The sequence below is a fragment of the Argopecten irradians genome, chromosome 6 (assembly GCF_041381155.1).
Source record: "Argopecten irradians isolate NY chromosome 6, Ai_NY, whole genome shotgun sequence".
NCBI classification, from domain to species: Eukaryota; Metazoa; Mollusca; class Bivalvia; order Pectinida; family Pectinidae; genus Argopecten; species Argopecten irradians.
In genome coordinates, this window is record NC_091139.1 from 4765967 (window position 1) to 4779407 (window position 13441).

Below are 13441 nucleotides of genomic sequence, written 5' to 3' on the forward strand. Positions count from 1 at the left end.
ATCAAACAAATGCACGTTCTTTTTGTCACAAACGATCCCGTATTTTATGTATTGTTTGGCCGTTTATAAATGACCTTTTGGCCTTTACGTCTTGATACTTTAAAATATGTTAGCTTTATTTTTATGATGACGGTACCATCTGATAAGGGCATTGAAATGACAGCGATGAGAATCAAACCCAGACAACCCATATGTGTTGTATATTAAAAACTACATGTACCTATATTATAGTGATACATTCAACTCGGCAAAATTTGAGGCATAGCGCCTTTCTTCATCACAAAAATAACCATCAAATAGAAATATTTGACATTCATAAGTAGGCATTTCTTGTAGGTCTACGCGCTATAATTCGTATACATGTAAAATATAGCCGTGAGAATTGAGGAAATAATTGCGGCTGCGCAGATATGAACGCGGTGGCTACAGTTATGCCGTTTGCTACTAGTGTTGAGATATGATGTACATTACCAATGAAATTGATTATGAAACTAAACCTGTATCATGTGATTCGGGTGGGATTATATATAGATGCAGCGAGAGGACGGCCAGACCACCAGGATGACCACCAGACTATCAGTTAGTACTGACCTACGTGTGAACTATTGTTACTAAACCCAGTATATCTACCCAGTATATATACCGATAAGTTGAGATAATATGATGTGTATTGGTCTCTAACTTCACTGAAGCTGCAATCTGTTGATCTTGTTATTTTGTGAAGTGGATCTTTAATTTGTCGGATTTTAAACATTGTTCTTTCCTACAAAAAGGTTTGTACATCTCTGTATTGCAGTCTGCACTGTAGTTAATCTTAATTGTGTGTAGATTTTAAAATAGTTTTCATTTGATACATTTATCTAAATATTGACTCACAAACATTTACGTCATTCAATTTTTTTTTCTTTTTCTTTTTTAAATAATCAGTTATTCATCAAAATATATGGCAAATGTTGTTTTTCAAGAAAAATGACAGATATATGTCAGGATTAGATTTCTAATAATTATTAACATTAGCGTAGAATAAAAAAAGAAAGTTTTGCGCGACCTTGCTTAGTCTTGCATGTGTAATCATTAAAAATATATTGTTAGGCATAATTTTGCAAAAAGTAACCTTACCTAACTGTGTGACATTCAAAAATACATATTATGTCACGTGTCAATGTAAAGTATATTGTTTTATTGACAACACGCCTGGACATGGTTGATATCTACTGAAAATAGTAACAGAGGATAATCAAGGTGTACTGAAAGGTTTGAAAACGCTAAAAAGTTGCAAAACGATATATGTAGCTAAGTAATAGATGTAAATATTCTTAAACAATTCATATCGTATAAATAGCACCTCAGGCAGAATCGGATAACACATGCTACGAAACTCGTTGATGAAAACGTAAAATGGAATGGTAAAAGTGAACTTATTGTCTATCATTAGTGAATTTTGCGAATTGCCAATTTGAACTTGCAAAATACAGAAACGAGAAACGACAGCTATCATCATTAACCAGCTTCATATTAGATCTTAATGCCAGAAGTGTCGATGTAGATAAATATATCTGATTAATGTTTACCAAAACATGATAATTGGCGGGAATGTGTCGATACATTATCAGGTGGTATGTTCGATGCCCTGACCGACTATAGAATTCCGATAGTGACTTAAATATACCCGCGGCATTCTCACGTGGCTTTGACCATCTGCCTAGGTCAGATCCCAATACACACTGACCGGAAGTGCTGACCACTAGTTGTCGATATAAAATGATACGGACTGCCTTACATAACAGATTTGCATATTTTATGAAATAATAGTTCTATAGTGTCCTCGAAGGGATGCTAAATCCCAGCATTGTCATAGGAATTATTAAGTTTACTGGTTTTACGTCACATACACATACTGGTCACTTGAACTACCAACGTGAATTTTGAAATTATGTTCTCTAGAAGTAGATGGTGGCTAGTTATATATACCCTAAACAGGCGCGGATCCAAGGGGGGGTGGACCCGGCGTACGCCCCCCCTAAAATAGGAGAGAAAAAAAAAAGAAAAAGGAAAAAGAAGGGAAAAAGAAAGAGGGGAAGGAAGGAAAAGAAGGAAGAAAGAAAAAAAAAAGAGGGAGAAAGGGAAAAAATTAAGGAATTAGATAAAGAGTGAGAATTAGACAGAAAGCTCCATTTCCTACCTTTACCGTTTGATGTTATCATTTTAAAATCTAAATGTATTCGACTTTGTGGTACATACATGCATGAACATACTTGTATCCAGGCACAATGGAATAATATATATTTTTTTTTCGTGTAAGTTAAGGTTTTATCTCCATCGCTTAAAAGGTACAATGTAAATCCCCTTCAAGTATTTACTTTTTCAAAAAAAAAAAACCCGATAAAATCCCAATATATTAGATAATTTATTGTCATTAATATTCAATATTGACAGGTTATATCTCGATATCCTTAGCAATAAAAGAAAAGGGGGGAGGGGTGGGTGGAAGGAATTGTAGCTGGCCATGAGTCTTCGCTGGTTGACTATATGTCATGCCCTTCGTTTTCCAGGTTGTAAATGATATATTACACATTTTTGAATCAGCATTAAAGTCCTGTATTAAATCCGACTATCAATTCACAAATGTGTGCGTACTTTCAAAACGCCAGTTACAAGATCACTACTGACGCCGAATGCTTCTAGAAGCCTTTTATTTGTCCTAAGAAAATGTGTGTAAAGAAAAAAGTGGAATGCGACAGAAAATGAGAGCTTCTAGGGTCTGGGTGCACCCCATGGCCAGATGCCTTCCTTTTTTGTTTCAATAAAAACATATCTTAACGATAATGTTATAAGATAGGCAAACGATGTTAAAAAAATTAATGCACATGACAAAAGGCTCCCTATTAGAAAACAGGATGATAGCAATGGTTCCTGGCACCGTATGGCCAGTAGACGTAGAACTTTCACCGTTTTGGTCAACATCACATAATTTCGGATTGTTTCGATTTTCTGAACTTTGAGAAATACGACTCGGACGAGTTCGAATCCATGTTTTCGATTAGAGTTGCCTTCCGTATTGTCACTTCCGGTGAAAACTGTTTTTTGCTTCCGCTTCTCATTGAACATTGTTGTAGTTTTAGGAAGTTGTTATTATTACACATTTGTTTGTTGAATGCGTAAAACCTGAGGAACAACTCCTTCCTGAATAGAAGGTAGACCCAGGGGTCAAGGATCTGGTTGAATGACGCTAGTCTAATGACGAGAAGGTCGTCTTTCTCTGTTCCGACATGTCCAGCTACCTGGATGACGAAAACTCTCACCTGTTGGAAATAAATAACAAAAGTTTAATGTTTGTATTGCTTCAGATATATACAGAAGAAAACGACGGTCAACTACAACACTACTTGTAACCAGAAACATATTAAACTACGAAAAATACGATTGGCAGGAAGACTTCCAGTTTACAGACATTTTTCGTGTAAAGAAGGTAATAAAGGTGTTTGCAGTATCCCTTATATCTGTCTCTGATGTAACGAAATGATCTTATATATGTATCTGATGTATTGAAAACATCTTATATTTGTCTCTGCTGTAACGAAATCATATTATATATGTATCTGATGTATCGAAAATATCTTACATATGTCTCTGATGTAACGAAATCATCTTTTATATGTATCTTATCTAACAAAACTTTCTTATAAACTTCTAATGTAACGAAACCTTTGTAAATACCCAAATAATGAGGTACAATTTATGCTGCACTTTGCACCATTTTGGTAACTGAAAATTTGGATACATTGTGTGATAATATTATATCTTTATTTTAAAAAGAAACTCCTATCATTTTTTTTTTCCAAAATCAATAGCGATTCAAATCTTAATTTAAAAAGGGACGATATGTCTTTTGAATACATTGTAAACCTGTAATTCTGTTTTGCGATAAAACCAATGTCTGTGACACTAAATTCTTGAAGCAATATTCCACAGGGAATGTCTTACTTTTATAACTCTTGATTTATTTATAAAGGAGATTGGAAATACATTAATTACCTTCTTTACAGAAATATCGAACATTTTTCACTTTTTTTAAGCGAGACTTTATGAAATTTGAACATTGTAGCGATAAATTGATAGTTTTGATAAACCAGGATTTAGCTTCAAAATAGCATGCTAATTTTGTCTTATTTTCTACTTTATCTTCTAAAGTTATAAATGCGGAGATGTTGTTGTTTACAGTTTTCACATAGATATTTGTTACCCCGTTGTAATTATTTCAATTTTAAGACAGATTTTTCTTTGATATGATGGTTTCTCAACTCACTTTGGGCGTCAGTTAATGTATGTTTAAGATAAAAAGTGACAGCAAGTACGCAACCGAATTGTACGTGTAGATAAGAGAAATAGCTTGACTAGCACATAACCATCTAGTACTGCTTATCCATCATTACATTGGAGCCATCATATGACAACACGCTATTCCTATATCAGTGTACTCCCTTCGTTCAGATTAAAAAATAAACACCTTTCCCATTCGATGTTAATTTTTTACAGGAACCCGTAGCCACATTCAACAAATGATACTGTCTGATGTTTTAGGGAGCTTTCTTTACATTACGAGCTGTGTGTTAACGTCTCTCTTACATAACACCTGTCCGTGTCTCATTACGTAGTGATAATTATTTTGGATCTTTCATGCAAGTCTGGTGACAGGGCCAGGAGTATCTTTTTTACATAACACTCGTTGGGTAATATTTTGGAACTTCATGCAATGTTCTGTTCATGCGAATGACCGTTTATTTATTATTGAAAGTTAGATGTTTATATATATTTGAACTTAGCTGGTGAGATAACAACATATTTGTGAAGTGCAAGTACATATTTACGCATCATGTAAAATTGAATATTAATTTATAAAGCATTGGGTAGTTCTAAATTTTGAAGTCCAACTTGAATTGTATTTCAGAGGGAGCTGACAATTTCATGTTTGATCTGAATATCAATATCAACACGGGAAGTTTCTACATAACAGACAATACATGACTAATTAGCTAAGATACGTATAGTCTTATTAAATATGGGAAAATTTCTCTGCTAGTACTGACTCGCTTTACAATGGACAGTCAATACAAGTGAAATGTCAATGGAATTAATGAATTTCATATTTAGTTGAAAATAGTTAATCATTTATTGTTGACAATTTGTGGTCAAACTTTGGACACTTGTCATAGGTAAACAAAGTATCAGGGGTTTTTGTTTGTTTGTTTGATTAATTAACGTCCTATTAACAGTCATGGTTATGTAAGGACGGCCTCCCACGTATGCGGTAATTAAGACTACTTGAGATATATACATACATTGTACACTGTATAGCGATTATGTAAGATATAACAGCTGTGAAATCCTTAGAAGTAAAATTCAGTGAAGCTACCTACGAAACAAAAAATGGTAATAAAACTATTGTTTGCGAGGTTTTGTTTATCTGGTAGATAACCACAATTAATTCTTCTTTTTTTCTATTTTGTTTTGGGGGGGGGGGGGGTTATGTTATCGTGTATGATTTTTTTTTATTTTTTTTGTCACTTTATTATAAGAACTTTATAGCTGAGTTATCTTTTTGTATACGACAATTGCCTATATAGAGTTATAAATGCTGATTGTTTTGTAGCATCTGGTCACGACGATAAGGAGTGTGGTTAACTTACTGTATCCGGTAATTATTCATTAAGATATGCAGAAAATGCATTAAACAACACGTACACACAGTAGCCAGACTCAATGTCTATAGAGACATAGATCTCCACCCGTTTTAAGCTTATAGAGACATAAATGTCGAAACCACAGGAACCCTGACAAGAATTACTGGGAATCCTCTTTGACGTTTGACCTCGTGGTCAAGGTTATGCAATGTGACGTCATGGTAGTCAATATTCACTTGTATTTAAGATAGTTAACAAATGACATGCTGAAAGTTTCGTCAACATATAATGCAAATGATTTAACGCAAGTAAAACCATAAGTTTTACACTGGTCTGACAGACGAATATAATACCTATGGATAAAACAGACGAACAGGCATTGTACAGCACTGCAATAAGTTTTAGAAAATGTCGTTTACTTCGAAGAGGAGACATGTTACAATTACGATTCGTGAAGTCTCGGGCTATAGTCAGAAAAAATATTCTGGTCAATTTTGTTTTAAACTGAAACAAAAAATGAAGCATGTAGAAATCTAGTAAAATACAGCAGACCACTGCGTGTTTCGTGACAGAAAATAAAACAATAATTGTCTACATAGTACATAGACTGCTACTTCTACGATAAAGTCCTATCAGACAGTAGGATCCATTTACTACTCAGGTTCACGCGCGTTTTGTAGAGATATTCTAATTACGACAGTCAGCAAGTGGATGGATGGAATGGTAGACATTTTTAAAAAAACATGGAGGACAAATGGAGACTGGAATCAACTCGTACATAATGTACGTCTCCAACGAAAGTCTCATTGGTCGGACAGAGTTCTGACATTCATTCAGAATGGCTGCAGAGATAAACTGTCGTGGTCTGGAGAACAGGTTAATATTTCATATCGTCTAACAACATTGTATTTAGATTTATATCCGTGCTATTGTAAATACGGAATACCGAGTCCGGAATTCGATTTCATCTGTTATACATGCTAAGTGATGACTTTTCACTCCCCGTTGTTTGACAATAGATCCAATCACCTGATGAAATGGACCTATTATTGATGATAAAGTTTATAGGAAGGGAAGTATGTCGGCATCCAACTGTTAACAAATGGATTCAAAATGTTTCACACCGAGCTGTGAAACGACCATAACGGTCTGACTTTGCAGAATCAATCAAAACTCGAATCGCTCTGACGAGAGGAAATTGCTCGGATGTTCCAAATGGTATTTGTATAGAATGTAATAAATAGTGGCAATACTATTAGAGGAAAACTATTGAGTTGGTCGGTATATTTTATATTTTTGTGATCGTATTGTAATCATACTGATGAGTTCCATGACAACCACGTCGCAGTGCATCCTCGATACTCCAGGGGTTACTATAACTGGTGTAATATCCACCCCTGGACCATCTCATAGTAAAACTGAAGGCAGTTCAGAAAAACATATCTGAACCAATCACAGGCCTATAAAAGATTTCATTTGAAGACTACAGAGAGAGGGACGCCCAACTTCAAAGCAACACAACTAACCACAATGTACAGTTCTATAGGCTAATTTTACAATGAGATAGTCCAGGGGTGGATAAAACGTCAGTGATAGTAACCCCTGGAGTATCGAGGATGTTCGCTGTATTGGGGCTCATGGATCTTCTCCTTTACTGGTACTTTCTAATGTTGTCCAATGTGGCAAAGCACTTAGCAGGGCATGGTATAACACACTTCTCTTTCGTTACATTAAAAAACAGGAATCTGAGACCTGTTGGAGTTTTCAGACGATTTCTGGACCAAATCCAAAATTGGTTTGCATTGCTACGAAAAAGACTAGCATACTTTGATACCATGGATTCGAGCTGATAGTAAACATATTCTCTATTCCAAAGTGCTAAGAGATGTACAAGGTAATACCGGAAAATTATTGTCTGTTTGTTAATGTTGGAGCGTAAATCCCACCAGCATCTAAAATGTCTTTTTTTTAGTTCTGGTTCTTAAGTCAGCGGTCAAAAGATATACTTTTGTATTGAAAAAAAAAAACTATAAGCGGATTTCACTTATTATACAGAAAGTTCACACCTTCGATCTCATTGTGTTGTTGTTTATTTTACTTTGTTGACGTTTTTAGTCTCCTATAGAATTGAGTAAGTAAGTTACATAATAGTATGTATTGTCTAAGCTGGCTTTCCCCGCCTAAGTCGTATAATCGGAAACGTTACGGCGTTACAGACGCGAATAGGTATTACTGTAGGTAAGTTAGTAGTATATGTCTACATACTTTTTGTTACCGTAACAGAAAGTATGTAGACATATACTATTCCTGAACCAGGTTATGTAATATTAGTTTGCATTCAAGTTATATTATGTAATACACAGTAGTTATGTAGTTGTTTGCGAGAAATAAAGACTACCGTGACCCGCTTCCTCTACATATGCGCCTTCATAGACCCTCTCGTCATATGGAAAGTTGTTAATATCTTTTTTATTTAAGGTATAAACTTGTAATACACAGTGGTTCTAGTTGTTTGTGATAAATGAAGATATGTTGTCGACCCCTACCCCACCCACCCCCACCCCACCCCACCCTTCCTTCCTCCCTCATGTGCCAGTCTCTCCTTCACTCCTATTTTGTTTTACATGTATGGTTACTGTTGATTATACGTGGCCAGATACGATAGCTGTCTAAACGTTTTAAGAGCAGACCGAGAAAAACATTAAAGTGCATGCTTTATATTTGTTTTCACTCTTGTGTAACCACGGGGTATGCACGCAGATGTAATCATATATAGTGTCATGCGTGTGTTTACTTTGGTAACGCGTGCTGCTGGTACGGAACCCCCAAGGAAAGGATACTATCATCTAGTACAAACTCGCGTCATTACATCAACAAACACAGTAAAATGGTGATGAGTTTGTATCCGGTGGATATATTCTATTTTTAACGTTTACAAATATACATGGTCATTATGTTTACAAAAACAAGCTTACTGCAAAAGGAGAAAAACAATCATGCCAGTCTACATGTATATAGTTACATAAACCTCGTCAAATGAAGCAAATCGCGAGCTCTCGTGTCCAATGAAACATAACAATTATGTAATATTTATGCAAAGTGTAATATGAATCAGCTTTTGCGTTCATTGCAATATGAAAAGTTATCGCATTCCATAAAATATAAAAAATGGCAACGTCCAATGAAATTCGGCCAGACCATCCGTTTAATTAAATATGACTAATGGTTGCCTTCAGTGTAAAAGCTCCAATAATTGTGTTCAATGAAATTGGGCCAGTACTACTAGTTTTGTGTTCGATTAAAAACAATCACTCAATAACAATAAAATGGCAATCGTACAGAGTCATCACATTACACGGTTGTATGAAGATTTCGACATCCAATCTAGCTGTTAATTTTTTATGTTATAACTTTTACTGCTTGTCACTGTATAAGAGTTATAAGCAGCAGGTTTGAAATGAAAGACATGAGTTTAAACTGTCACAGGTAGAAGTATATAATACAATGAGCTAATTACGGGTGTAACAGGTGTGTCATATTGTTACTCATTAATCTATATCTACTTAAAATTCCAAAACAATGCCGACGGCGGGACGACCCATGTCAATGTCACCGAGTTCCACATAAAATAACTAATTGTCCTTTTCAAACGTATGTAAACACCATAGGTGTAATATGAGCGCTAATTCTGACAATTAATACTGCTAAATATACCTGGCACACAATTTGTTCAGCAGATAAATAAATTACACCTATTGACTTAGTATAACAATTAATGGTTCTTATTTTGTTAAATTTACATGTACACGACGATAGCTTTTCGGATGGATTTCTGTGTCCATCAAATACAGCTTTATTTAAACATGATTATATACCTTTCTGTGTAATATAACTTTATAATACTCCTAGTAGTATTTTATAATAGACTTATTGTGTTATGCTACTACGATTTCAAAATACATTTTGTAGTCATCTTAATTGGTTTATGGCAAAATAAATAAATGATATTGTGCTTACCATAAGTGGCGCCCAGCAGACTCCGAAGACCGCTAGAATTCCCACCAGAAATATAACCATCTGTATCTCGCTGTCCAGACACTTTATATTGGAATAGGAGTTTTGGACTTTGGTTATGCTACGCATTTTCCAAACAGTTGCTATGACGATGATATTGAGGACGAAGATGGCGAGGATCACTCCCATTCCGATGATCGAATACAAATAAGCAAACATTTTCACGCGAATTTCCTCCCCGCGAAAATCAAAGAAACACCAAGTACCTGGGAAGTGCAGCACATTTTCTCCTAGACCAATCAGGGGAAGGCAAGCCAGTAAAAATGCTGCTCCCCAGAGGGCAACGAGAATATACTTCACTTTGTGGTGGGTTATTTTGGCGCTGTAGAAGTACGGGTGTGTCAATGCGATGTATCGGTCCAGGGCCATAAAGCAGACGATAAAAAGTGTCGTAAAGCCCGCGAAAATTAACATAAACGAAGAATAATTACACAAGCTTTGTCCTCCGACCCATGTCAGATTGTTGGCGTAAATAACCAAAGTAACCGGCGATGTGCAAAGAGTCCCAAAAAGGTCCGTCATCGCTAGTCCTCCAACTAGACGATAGAATACAGTACGTTTGTGCTCCCTGGAAGAACATCCCAGCACTATAAGAGCTAGAACGTTCCCAAATACCCCAGCCGCGAACATGACAGCTGGGACCACCAAAGACACCATGGGTTTCCTTAGCAAATCCGTCCCATTGGCAGGATCCTCGTCTGATCCGTTGAGGAAAGATTTGTTGATAATTCCGCCGGAGTCTGATAATTCGTGCTCCTCCATGGCGAGCTACAACAGAAATAGCTCGTAGCTAGTCTGGGGTATAGACTGTAGATTACTAATTAGCATATTATTTTTAATCCGTCATAATCGCCCGCTTTTCTAAAGCGATTTGATCAGCACACCTGTCTACACCTGTTTGTTGTTGCTCACGTGCTATTTTTAGACATAGATTATATTGGAGAAAAGTTGACAGATCAAAATATCATTGGGTTAAAAATAATAATCGCCAATTTCTTTATATACATTTTGATAGATATTAAAACATCCATGCCATATAAAAGACATTCGTATGTTAGAGAATGTACAGCGAAGAGCTGCAAAGCTACAACATGAATTCAGAGATCTCTCCGAAGTAAAATTTAGTGAATTTTAAATTACCAATACAGAATAACTAAGGGGAATTTAATAAACAATTTTAAGATCGCGAAGACAAAAATTGATGAAATAGTCACCCCAACCTATTTGTCTACGATACCAATGAACAAATACGGCGACATGATTTCAAGTTGTATAAACAACGTTATTGTTCAGAACTCAGGAGAAACTTGTTTACTTTTGGGGTATATATGGGACGGTTTGCCAAAATCGGCCATGAAAGCAGAAACCACGAAAAACCTTGACATTCTTCTGGACACCCGTCTAAAGGACAATATGTATAATAAATACTGATACTGTGACGGAGCTCTACAATGTACTTTACCGCTGACAACATATAATCTGTGTACTATTCTTGTGATATCGACACAGATATTCATTTCTATTCTTTATTTCTTTTGAACCTTCCAGTTGATATGGACACCGCCTAAGTCTGTATTTTTTTAAAAATCAAATTCAAAACAATTAGTTAATTACAGTATATATTTCAGAGTTAGGATGGTAATCAATTTGCCAACTCGATACGAACTCTTTGTTATATATATGTGTTTCTCAAATATATATTTTATTGACCATCAAGTGTGTATCCGGAATTTAATGTCTTTGTATGTTATTTTGTACTATTCCGGAATATGTGTCCGGCCATCACCGGAAATTGTATTTGTAATTGTAGCAGTTGAAAAATAAATATTGGAAGAAGACAGACGTCTGTTTGTTTCACTGAAAGCGAGACCTCACAACTTACTAATTTAAACACGACATCTTCATTCATTCTTTTGATTCGTAAAATTACAGGAAGTCTTATTCAAGATTTTTTTCTTATCGTGTCACGACAGTTGCACAATTGCTGTGTAAGTTATTGATTTTGATTCAACAGCTGATGTTTCTCATCTATTACAAACATATCATAATCAATTCAAACTGTGTTACAACATTGATAACCGGGATTTATATGGAAAATGATTCGGTTATTGATAGCTAAGTCGGTATAATATAGATCGTGTTGCGATATCGATAGTAGTACTGAGAAACGGACCAGGATCTGCTGTTGTTGCGTCTTCTATAAAAAGTACAAAGTCAAACCTACCTATGTGTCACAGGTGTATATTACGTCACCCTGTCTAATGCGTCACATACAAAGTCCATCCTCGATATTCCCTATATATTTCACCTGTTCAATGCGTCAACTTGTCTAACGCGTCTTCGTCACACATTTCTTTTTTTTTTTTCTTTAAGTTGGTTACCATGAGGCGGACCTCGCGTAAGTTTAGGGTATATAACTAGCCACCAGCTACTTCTAGAGAACATAATTTCAAAATTCACGTTGGTAGTTCAAGTGACAGTGGGGACACATAATAAACTTGTGTGTGAAGACGAGTATACAACCATATGTGTATGTGACGTAAAACCAGTAAACTTAATAATTCCTATGATAATGCTGGGATTTAGCATCCCTTCGAGGACACTATAGAACTATTATTTCATAAAATATGCAAATCTGTTATGTAAGGCAGTCCGTATCATTTTATATCGACAACTAGTGGTCAGCACTTCCGGTCAGTGTGTATTGGGATCTGACCTAGGCAGATGGTCAAAGCCACGTGAGAATGCCGCGGGTACATATATTTAAGTCACTATCGGAATTCTATAGTCGGTCAGGGCATCGAACATACCACCTGATAATGTATCGACACATTCCCGCCAATTATCATGTTTTGGTAAACATTAATCAGATATATTTATCTACATCGACACTTCTGGCATTAGATCTAATATAAAGCTGGTTGATGATGATAGCTGTCGTTTCTCGTTTCTGTATTTTGCAAGTTCAAATTGGCAATTCGCAAAATTCACTAATAATAGACAATAAGTTCACTTTTACCATTCCATTTTACGTTTTCATCAACGAGTTTTTAGCATGTTTATCCGATTCTGCATGAGGTGCTATTTATACGATATGAACTGTTTAAGAATATTTACATCTATTACTTAGCTACATATATCGTTTTGCCACTTTTTAGTGTTTTCAAACCTTTCAGTACACCTTGATTATCCTCGGTTACTGTTTTTAGTAGATATCAACCATGTCCCGGCGTGTTGTCAATAAAACAATATACTTTACATTGACACGTGACATAATATGTATTTTTGAATGTCACACAGTTAGGTAAGGTTACTTTTTGCAAAATTATGCCTAACAATATATTTTTATTGATTACACATACGAGACTAAGCAAGGTCGCGCAAAACTTTCTTTTTTTATTCTACGCTAATGTTAATAATTATTAGAAATCTAATCCTGACCGATATCTGTCATTTTTCTTGAAAAACAACATTTGCCATATAGTTTGATGAATAACTGATTATTTAAAAAAGAAAAAGAAAAAACATTAAATGACGTAAATTTTTGTGAGTCAATAATTAGATAAATGTATCAAATGAAAACTATTTTAAAATCTACACACTATAAGATTAACTACAGTGCAGACTACAATACAGAGATGTACAAACCTTTTTGTAGGAAAGAACAATGTTTAAAATCCGACAAA

General features: G+C 35.3%; 1 protein-coding gene across 1 annotated transcript; it reads right to left on the reverse strand.

Moving 5' to 3' along the window:
* Positions 1-2956: 2956 nt before the first annotated feature.
* LOC138324764 (prostaglandin E2 receptor EP4 subtype-like) lies at positions 2957-13441 on the reverse strand. Its single transcript, XM_069269892.1, has 3 exons — positions 13404-13441; positions 9699-10523; positions 2957-3302 (listed from the first exon to the last, which is right to left on the reverse strand). Exons 2-3 carry the CDS (start codon positions 10515-10517, stop codon positions 2964-2966), a joined length of 1158 nt encoding a protein of 385 aa, XP_069125993.1. The 5' UTR covers positions 10518-10523; positions 13404-13441; the 3' UTR covers positions 2957-2963.